We start from the raw sequence: 11,420 nt of genomic DNA, 5'->3' as shown, positions 1-11,420 counted from the left end.
ATGTTGAGATGACACTCAAAAAAAGATGTTATCAATTAAGCAACATTACTATAAAACAAAATTCTTCGTTGGTATAAACATGAAAAACTTAAATGTTGGGATATATTGAATCAATTTGAATGTTGATGATATTTTATATGTGATTATAGTAAATAAAAGGTGAAATCACATAACATGATTGATGAATTTAATATTTTATACATAATGTTGTAAGTAAATTAAAATAATTTTATTGTGACACATATATAGATAATAATCATGAAGGTACGACTAGATGTTGATGTGCGGTGTAAGTATAAGGTAAAGAAATTTCATGAAATATCTAGGATCGAATAATACATTGAATTAAATAGACAAATATATTACGTGGTGAGAGCGATGAAAAATTATAATCTTAAGTGAAGATAAAAAGTCATGAATAATTAATTAGATATGTAACAAATCATCATATCATAAAAAGTTGTTAAATAAGATTTATTTCAAATGGTTAGATTAGACAAATCAAATATTCCGACAATGTTACTTTTTAAGTAAAAAACAATCTATCATTATGTGAATGACATATTATTTATAATCCTGTTAAATTAAATAATTAGTCCATCATTAACTTTTGTTGCAATTGTATTTTTCTAATGATTATGTTTTTACACGCAAGCAAAGTGATTCTTCATATTGTAGAATTAAAAAAAAAATTAGATAATTTTAAATCTTTTCTTCTTATTTTATTTTTGGGATATATTTTTTTGGAGTATGTAATATATATATAGTAGTTTTTGTATGTCCAAATTATATTTTAATAGAATGAAAACGGGCAAAATTGTGGTGTTGCACTCTGAATCTCACCTTATTTGGCTTATTCATCATATTGCAGTGGCAAGTTGCCTCACTTTCATTTTTATTTTTTTACTTTCCCTTTGCCTACAATTTGTTTCCCTTTAACTTGTAAATTTGTTATGTTTTTATTCGAAGGTGTCGCTGAATTATTGGTGTATAGTGGTTTATGAAAAAGACTCGTATAACTATTAGTGATACTTAGTTTATTTATAATAGTAGAAATCCAAATAAAACTGAAAATGCTTGTGTAAAAAATAAGATTGACATTTTTATAGAAATTAAAATGCAAAGTTTATGTAACTACAAGAATTAAATAAACAACTAAACCAAATAAATGGAATAAATAAACTAGGAATAACTTAACTTAATGTTGAAAAAATATAAATTAAAATATTATACACTTTTACTCTAAAAGTTAAATATAAAAAATGTGAGAAAGCTAGAGATGGTTGTTAGTTAAAATTAGAGATGCATACATCACTAATTACACGAGTTAAACGTGTGTTTTCGTTAACGCGAAATTGATTTATATTTTTAGTTCAAATTTTAGACCCTAAGAATTTAAAGTAAAAAAACTATGAGAATGAGTCATTATCTGTATTTTCTTAAGTAACAAATCAATTCTAAACATACACTCTATTATAATATTACAATATTCACATGAGTAAGCATGACATATTTTAACATCTTACCTCATACTAAAAATCTATTTTGTCACAAGAAAAACTGACAATGACTCATTTTAATATTTTTCTTATTATTAGTACTAAAAAAATCTAAAATTTAAACTAAGATGAAAACCAATTTTATGTGAAAATATATAAATAAAAAATATATTTATACTTAATTACATTAATTATTTATACTTACATATGTGTTGAATATTTTGAATTTCTATATATTTATTACCTTAATGGTCCTGACATGAATAAATTAACCTTAATAGATAATTTTGTAGCATATATAACACTATGAACTCATCTATGACATTTATTTTAATTTTTAGCTACCCAATATATTATTTCATATTTTTGCAATTAATAGGTTTGGTTAAACATCATCATGTATTGGCCTTCGCAACCAAGTTATATATTTGCATGATTGATTGTGTTAGTTGGATGTCTTTTCTCCATCAATCACTCTAGAAATGTGTGATTGAAATTTTAAGTTCTCTAATTTAGTTACAGATTAACTTTGCATCTTCATACTACAAAAAGTAATCATTCCCAAGCTTATAATTAATTAGGTCTTTTTGTTGCAAACAAATGATTTTTTTTTTATTATAGTATTTTATAGCACCAACTTAGAATTTTGTAATAACTCAGCTCCCAAATTTGTTGAAGAGTCGTAATCATCAATATAAAATGTACTATATATATATATATATACTGAGTTTTATATTTTCTTTTCTGAGAGTTTTGATTCAGAGACAGAAGAAATAACACAGCATGAGCAGAAGAGGGGGTTCTGCGTTTTCATCTTCTTCCACTGCTGAAGAAGTTACTGAAGGAATCGATGGCACTGCCCTCACTGCTATTGTTACAGGTACTCACTTTTTATTCTAAAACAAAAACAAAATTATGTTTCTCTTCATTTTAACAAATTGTTGGAGATTCTAATATATTCCAAATTAGATTTGGGGAAAATCTTATCATTTATATATTATGAATCGGTGTTATTTTTAATTAATATAGAATCCCCAATCTAATCTAATTGATGTTTTGTTTTTCTTATCGTGTTAAGAAAATAAATAGTTTTATTTATTGCTTTGAATGAATAACCATTTGAATGGGAGTGAATCGTAGTGATGGCTAACAATTTGATGAACCAGTTTGAATTGAATTTTGGATTAAATGAGTGTTTATGTTTAGCGTTCAACCTCTGAAAAAGGACAAGTTAAAGAAACCGTTTATCTGTATAACATGATGAAGTTAACACCTACTTTGTATTACGTTAAATTCTTATTTAGTTGAATGTTTAATTAATTTATGGCTTAGAAATTCAAGGTCAAGATACTTATTTTTTTACTAATTAGCTTTTGGTGCAAGGGAAGCTACTTGTACCACCTTGTGCTAGAAATAATTCTTTTAAACATTTTTTTATTGGTTAAAATGATCAGAAAATTACAAAATCTTATAGTCTTATGTCTTAATTAATGATTTTTTAAATATTTTTTAGTTTTTTATTTTAATGAAAAGAGTGTGTTATAAGAGTATCTTGCTAGAATTCGTGTAAAACCAATATATGGGGTGCAGAATGCAATGGCCTTCAAATTGCACCACACAAAGCAACATGGGCCTTATCAAGCTCAATAGAAAGTTTAGACTAGTATGGAGAAATTGTTTTTTGCACCCTATAGTTTCTTATTGCATTTCCATGTTGTTGTTGCAAAAGAAAAAAAATGTCCATGTTTTAAATTTTTATATGAAGTAATTCATAAACATTGGATTACTCAATCTAAAATATATTTTTAGACATTTTTTTAGATATGAAAATATATTATAAACTAATATATATATATATATATATATATATATATATATTTAGAAATATATTTTAGATTTTTAAATTATTTAATATAGAATACATTTTTATATTATATAATATGAAAATATATTATAAAATACAATTTTAAATTATATAAATATATTTTCAAATTACGCAATTTTAAGATATATTTTAAATTTGTACAATCTAAAATGCATTTATAAATTAAGTAATTTAAAAACATATTTTGAATTGTATAATTTATAATATATTTTTAGATTGTGTAATCTAAAATACTATTTTTAAATTCTAAATTTATAATAGAAATTAATTTTTAGAATATATCATATACGTACCATGTACAATTGTTACTTTTTCTATTGAAAGAAGATATGAAATTTTAAAACAAAGTGTCCTAATATAAATGTTATTATTAAGAAAGTCATTTTTAGATATAGTATTTTTAGTTTTAAATTTTTATAAATACTTGCTTAAACCTAGTCTAAACACATTGATTGCACATACGACAATTTTTTAAAAGTTGGATTAAACCTATTTTTCAGATCTTTTTAGGTTAGTTTATATGTTATACTCACTTCCGCACATTTTGTCTATCTCGTTGACATGTCACCATTCCAAATTATTAACAACATCCTTAATAAAATGCAGTTCAAGAATTCTACATTTTTTATTACTAAAAAGTAAAACGAAAAAAATCTAATAAATCTTTGAAAATGCATGAGATTTTTGTGAGATTTAATTATTTTTCCAATATATTTACTCTGAAAAACCTTAAACTTGTAACACTTTAAAAATTCTAAAAAGGAAATTTCTCATTAAATTTACAATTTTTTTAGTTTCTTTTAACCTTGGGATTTTGGTTGGAGTTGGAACAGGGGCATCAAGTGGTATTGGTGCTGAGACAAGCCGTCTTCTTGCCATGCGTGGTGTTCATGTAATTATGGGAGTGAGAAATATGGTTGCTGCAAAAGATGTTAAAGAAGCAATACTTAAGGAAATTCCTATTGCTAAAGTTGATGCTATGGAATTAGACCTTAGTTCAATGGCATCTGTTCGAAAATTTGCATCAGAGTTCATTTCATCCGCTCTTCCATTAAACATTCTTATGTAAGTGTACACAACTCACTACAACAAGAAAAAAAAGTTTTAACCTAAAGTTCCCAGGATCTCTCAAACACTTATGAGTTTTGGAAATTGTCAAATCTAGTAAATGTATTTCCTTGAGTTAGAGAAAATATATTTTGTCCTAGCTTGATGAGGTTTGGAAATTGCCAAATCTAGCAAAGGTATAAATAGAGAGGCTCCTAACACTGAATGGACTAGGAGATGCGGGACTAAATGGTGCAAAGTGTAACTGCATTTTAAATTTAGCACCTAACATGTTCAAGTCCCACATTGCTCACTTTTTTTATTTTTCAACTATTTATACGCCTCCTTATGCTTTAAGGATATAAGGAGACCTATAGATACTTGAAAAATAAAAAACTGTGTGGATGTGTAGTGGGTCATGTTGCTCTTTTCCTTGGTCTCTTCAATTAGGATTTTGGCTTTTCTAATGAAGATGACTGCATATTGACTCCACAAATTAGGGGACTTAGCTAACCCTAATTAGGCCCAAATTGTTCCACTAATGCTTATATTTTTTTCCAAAAGAAAATTTCTACTCCTTTATGAAATACTCTCACTACAAGAAAATGATGAAATAGAAACCAATTTTTAGAGACCAAAATAATTAGTTGCAATAGTAACTAAATTAGAGACCATTTTGAAAACTAAAACAAAAATTGGTTTTTAAATTAGTTTCTATTATTTTCTATTATTGTTAAATAGTTTCTAAATTAGTCTCTAATTAGCAACCAAGGTTTTAGAGACTAAATTTAGAAACTAAATAATTGGTAGATAAAACATTGGTTGCTAATTAGATACCAATTTAGAAACTATTTAACAATAATAGAAAATAATAGAAACTAATTTAGAAACCAATTTTTGTTTTAGTTTCTAAAATGGTCTCTAATTTAGTTACTATTGCAACTAATTATTTTGGTTTCTAAAAATTGGTTTCTATTTGATGATTTTCTTGTAGTGTCTACTTCTATTTAGATTTTTACAAGTCAAAGGAAAAGGAGTTCTAATAATTCACCCTCCATAAATGAAGAGTCCTCTTAGATATTTTTTCCTCTTCCATTCTCCTAGCCATGACATGTATTTGAATTATTATTAGAAATTGGGTTAGAAATAATAGTATTGAAAGGATCAGATTGTAGAAGCATTATTTTATTAGTGAAAGAAGGAGAGATAGAAGTGTGGGAATCAGAAAGGAAAGGATTTTTACTTAAAGAGAATAGGAACACATATTCATTCTTCTGTATAAGGGTTGGACCACCTCTGAAGTGTCCCTATTTATATAATCTTTATCGCTGATAAAAAAAATAAGAACACATATTCATCAAAAACCACATGGTGAGAGATATATTGCTTACCGGATGTAGTCATACATATGTAAGCGTTGTGAGTAGGACCATAACCAACAAATAAATAGATTGAAGAGTGAAACTATAATTTATGTTCATTATATGGTCGCAACATTGGATGGGACGAACAACCAAATGTTCTATAAAAATTATAATTAGGAGATTTGTGAAAGATCAAATTATATGGTGTAGATTAATTTAAAATAGGTGATGGAAGAACATTGATAATATAATCATCAGCAGTAAAAGCTTTCCCCTAGAATGACATAACTATGTGTCAATATTTGCGTTCTATAGATCCATTTTGTTTATGGGTGCGGGGACATGTGAGATGATGTAGAATGCCTTGTTTAGTGAGAAACACTTTAAAATACAAAAACTCGCAAGCATTATCAGTTTGAATACATTTGAGAGAAAAACTAGTTTGTTTTTTCACATAAAGATTTCAAAACAGCAAATGCTTGTGGTTTATTGTCAATGAGGTAAAACCATACACAATTCGAATATGCATCCAAAAAGTCAATGTAATAATACGAACCATTAGACGTAGGCATGGATGCTACACCCCAAATGTCTATAAAGAAAAGTTGTAATGGTGTAGTATAGATAGTAGTCAACCTGAAAAGGCAGTTGAAGCATTTTGCTTACCCCACAAGAATCACATAAACTCGATTTAGTAGTATAAGGCATATTACAGTGCCACATTATTCTGTGTTCTACATTGGCATTGACATGTCCAAAATGAAAGTTCCATAAAGTATATGAATTTGACTTTGATAAAATAGAAGTATACTTAACAAAAAAAAAATGAGAAACGGGAAAAAAGTTGGGAAACACGTATAAGTCATCCTTGCAGGAGAATCTCCTTTATGACCTGCTTTTTGACATAACATTTTAAGAATGATACTCGAAAAACACATGATTATCCTTAGTAAATTTAGAAACGCTTAATACATTTTTAGAGATAGTAGGGACATGCAACAATTGATTTACAGAAAACAAATTGGAGGAAGAAGTATCATTCAAAATGGAAAAACAGAGATGAGAGATTTGTAAACTAAAACCATTACCTAATTTTACCATCTCAGATCTTGTGTAAGATGTCTTAGATGAAATGTTATTCTCATCATGTGTAAGGTGGTGTGAAGCACCACTATCTGGATACCAAATGCGTCATGAAGATTCGAAGGTGTGCCAAGAATCATCATCATCACCGACTGAGGAAGCAAAGTGAGAAGAGTTAACACTAATAACAAACTAAGGATGATCATACTTGTGCCAACATGACAATTTTTTCCACAAATTTGACATTGAACACGAGATTAAGTGACAAAAGTTGAAGAAGAGGATGAAAAATTCTAGCTATTGTATCTTGAACCAGGAAAACTAATTTGTAATTTTGAATGTGGTTGGCTGCGACTGAACTTCTTATTGTTTGATTGTTGATGCGGTCGAGAGAAGGAAGAAACAAAAGTGGAAGGTGGAAAAGTAACAATATGAGCTTGAAGAAAATGACCGTTAGAGAATTTGTTCTTTTTAAAATGTTCTTCATGCACCAACAAGAGAGCATTTATTTCTTCAACAAAAAGGATCAATCTTGGTCATGACTAAAGTGACAAAATATTCATAATCCTAAATAAGCCCTCAAGAAGGACCTTAATGTGATCTTATGTTGAAATAGGACAACCAATAAAGACTAAAGAATCTACAATCTTCTTGTATCAAGAAGATAGGCAGTTACAATTCTGTCACGTTTAGGAAGACAGAGTTGAAGCTTTGAGCTTCTTGACACAGGCCTGAGTATAAGATGCTTAATAGGTGTGAAGAGCGGTACATATTTGTTCAGTAGAGGAGAGCCCCACCATTTTGGTGAGAATCAAAGGAGACATAGACGAAAGAAGTCAAGCAACAATTGCTAGGTCTTACTGTTGAAAAGAAAGAAAGGTACGATTGTAGGTACTTGTTGATTCATCAGCTGTAGAAGCATAATGAAAAGGGGGTAGACGATCAATCAAAGAACCACATTAAGTTCAAACTACGCTTGGTTGTATGTACTTGTTGTTTGCAAATTAGGTAATTGTCGTCATCTAATTTGAAGTTGATATAGGTGTTGTGAAGATGTTCACTAAGATAGATATGTCTTGAATCACCTTTTTTATATGGGTTGAAGTAGATGTTTTTTGAAATTTTTTTATGAGTTGAAGTCAATTTATTCATTTGATTATATATTGATAAAAAAACTTATACCTCAAAAATGCTAAATATTTTATATGGTCATAGAAGCTATGATAATCATGGTCATTCATTGCCAAATACAAAGATAATTTTCTTACTTGTAAAGCTTTTGTTGCGATTTTCTTATTCCTACTTATGAAGTCTAACGCAAAGTTTGTAAAAGAGTACAAATTTGATAATAACTTACATAATTAGTCTAATTCTAAAAGATAAGCTTGTCAACTTCAAGACATTTTCTCCGAATCCGTGAAAATTACATGAGGTTAAAGCTTGTAACACTGAAAAATAAAATCTCAATGAGGAGTATTGAAAACTGAGATTCTATTAATATATTTTAATTAATTATCCTAGTGTCGCACCTCTTTAAAGAAAAAAAAAAAATTTTAATTAAATATTTTAATGTTTATGTAGCTTTTTGTCATAAGTTTGGTTAAATTTGTTTTTTTTTTTTTATAAAAAAACTAGTTGTATATGTGAACTAATGATATTTATTTTAAGTTTAATTACACTTTTTCTATTGCTCTGCCCACTCAATTGTTGGTTTTTTATTATATTTAAATAGCTTGTTGTGACACTTCAATGTGGAAAATTTGAGTACATATACAATAGATCAATTGTACTTCTCTCTTCATATATATCTATTTTTGTTAGTTTATAATTTTTCACACACTCTTATATTTTTCCTTCTTCGTCTGGCGATCAATTTTTCATCGTCTTATGCAATGCCTATTCAGTATTTTCATAAGTTTGATATTAGAATAGCATTGTCCATTCAAACTTATGCCCCTTCCACATGTGTTATTGGAATGATAGAAATGTCAAATGATAGAAGTAGTGACATTGAGAAAAAAAAATTGAAACTATGCAATTCGTGTTTAATATAATTGTCAATTACTCTCTCTACATATACATCTTAATTCTAATAATTTAAGAAAACAATGGAGTACTAATGTTGTGGTTTATTTTTTGAAATTTAAGAAACAATGCAGGAATATTTGGAACCCCGTTCATGCTGTCTGAGGATAATATTGAACTGCAATTTGCCACAAATCACATGGGTATGTAGAAACTATCAAATGTCTCATATATAATTTCTTTTAGTTCCCAAAAATACTACAGGGTTTAGGGGGAAATATGAAACATTATGGTAATGAAGTTTCTTGAGTGTATGGAATCCAAAAATCTACAGGGAAATGATTGAAAATCATGGTAATTTAGTCCGTCTAACTTATCATTTAAGATAAAAAATAATTAATTACTATATTAATTAAATAAAATATTATTTTAAAGATTAAATAATTATTAATATTTAAAATAATTTTTATTATTAATAAATAATTTATAAATTGATAATTAATTAGCTACTAAAATTTTAACTAACAACTAATTAAATTCTAAAATTTGTAACTAAAATTTTGGTAGCTAATTAGATACTAATTTAGAAACTATTTATTAACAATAAAAATTACTTACATACAAATTTTTTCTTACTATCTAAGATAAGATATATCTAATTTAACTAATATAATTACTAATTATTTTTAGTCTTCAAAGATAATCTCTATTTAATAGTTTTCTTTAGTATTGGAATAATTTATATAAAATATCATACTCTTCTAATGTATGTATAAAAGTATGGGCTCAGAAGATGAGGAAATACTCGTATTTTTTTTGTTTATATTTGACATAATATTACCACATGCAGGCCATTTTCTTTTAACAAATCTGCTATTAGATACTATGAAGAAAACAGCAGATGAAAGTAAGAGAGAAGGAAGAATTGTTAATGTTACCTCTTGTGGTCATCGATTAACCTATCGTGGAGGAATCCGTTTTGATAAAATTAATGATGAATCAAGGTAAAAAGTTGTCCAAAATACAAATTAAAATAAATTTTGCTGGCAATTTTTTTCTTGTTTATGAAAGAGGGATTTATCCATTGACTTAAAAATCAAGCAAGACCTGCAGATAAAATTTGATGCACCTGAATAAAGTATAGTTTTTTACTCACACGAACCCATATTGTTGCATTGAAAATTAATCATATAAACATGATTTCCTGTGGTGTTACGCAGGATAAGTGTTTTTGCATTGTTTATTAGTTTTGCTTCTTTGTGTACAGTTATCAGAAATTCCGTGCTTATGCACAGTCAAAGCTTGCTAATATTTTACATGCCAATGAACTTGCTAGACGTCTTAAGGTATGTTAACATTTATGGTACCGCTGGTTATTGATAGCCATTAGAAGTTTACGTTTGTTATATCCATTGATTTTTCTGAACTTCTAAGAAACAACAAGGTATAGGTCAAATGCTTTAGCTAATGTTGATATCCAGCGAATGGTTGGATATTTGGGTTATGTGCTATGCAGAAATGTTTTTGATCATTGTTCTTTTGTGTTAATAACACCTAATATGAATTCGGATTTGGATGCTTGGTTTCCATAATTTGGATGCATCTTTCATCACCTTTGCGCCTTAGTTTCCAAAGTGAGAGAGCCCATATTACTTGATCAGTATAGACCTATTTTTCGTATGGGTGTTGTCTATAAAATTATAACTGAGGTGTTAGCACGTCGTATCAAGAGTATTCTACCAACAATTATTGATGATAGCTAGTCGATTTTCTTGAAGGATAGATGCTTGTTAGACAGTGTATTGGTGACCAATGAGGTTGTTGAGGACTTAAGGAGGTATAATAGGAGTGGCGTATGCTTGAAGGTGGACTATGAAAAGACATACAACTCGGTAAAGTGAGATTTTTTTATTAGATATGTTAAACAGGTTGGGCTTTCATAGTAAATGGATTAGGTGGATCAAAGGTTGCCTGGAGTCCTCATCCATGTCTGTTTTGATTAATGGAAGCCCCACAGAGGAATTTATACCATCTAAAGGATTGAGGGAGGGTGACCCTCTAGCCCCATTCTCATTCCTTATTGTAGCTGAAGGTTTGGCTGGACTAGTAAGACAAGCAATCACGTTGAATTTGCTTAGTGGAGTGGAGATGGGAAGGAGTGAGGTAGAAGCTTGTGTGTTACAATTCGTTAATGATACTATTTTTATGTGTGGAGACTCCTATAGCAACGTTTTCTCCATTAAAGAAATCTTAAGGGGCTTTGAGATTGCTTCGGGGCTAAAAGTAAATTTCCACAAATCAAAGTTGGCTGACATAAATGTTGAAAATGACTCCCTTGCACTATATGCAAAGTTCCTGAATTGCACGCTAATGGGGGTACCATTTAAATATCCGGGGTTGGAAGTGGGCGGTAATCTAAGGAAGAAGCAGTTTTGGAAGCCAATCTTGGCAAAGCTTAACGCTAAACTGTGTGTGTGGAAAAGGAGATTCCTATGCGGGAAGAATTTGCTTAATCAA

The 11,420-nt window shown here is 28.6% G+C and overlaps 1 protein-coding gene across 4 annotated transcripts in view; it reads left to right on the top strand.

Moving 5' to 3' along the window:
- The first annotated feature begins 2,020 nt into the window (after positions 1-2,020).
- The window catches only part of LOC137837610 (short-chain dehydrogenase TIC 32, chloroplastic), a 33,269-nt gene continuing 23,869 nt past the window's right edge, over positions 2,021-11,420 (top strand). For 2 of the 4 annotated variants that reach the window (XM_090301416.1, XM_090301415.1), the window contains exons 1-4: positions 2,220-2,379; positions 4,218-4,449; positions 9,027-9,106; positions 10,171-10,249. In XM_090301416.1, the coding sequence (XP_090157542.1) occupies positions 2,283-2,379; positions 4,218-4,449; positions 9,027-9,106; positions 10,171-10,249 (488 nt within the window). In that variant the 5' untranslated portion in view covers positions 2,220-2,282. Of the gene's footprint in view, positions 2,380-4,217; positions 4,450-9,026; positions 9,107-9,753; positions 9,908-10,170; positions 10,250-11,420 lie in introns of all 4 variants that reach the window. The other 2 variants (XM_090301414.1, XM_090301417.1) reach the window with 2 other exon arrangements.

This window comes from Phaseolus vulgaris, chromosome 4 (genome assembly GCF_051622355.1).
Source record: "Phaseolus vulgaris cultivar YP4 chromosome 4, ASM5162235v1, whole genome shotgun sequence".
Lineage (NCBI taxonomy): Eukaryota > Viridiplantae > Streptophyta > Magnoliopsida > Fabales > Fabaceae > Phaseolus > Phaseolus vulgaris.
This window is presented reverse-complemented; position numbering and strand designations above follow the sequence as displayed.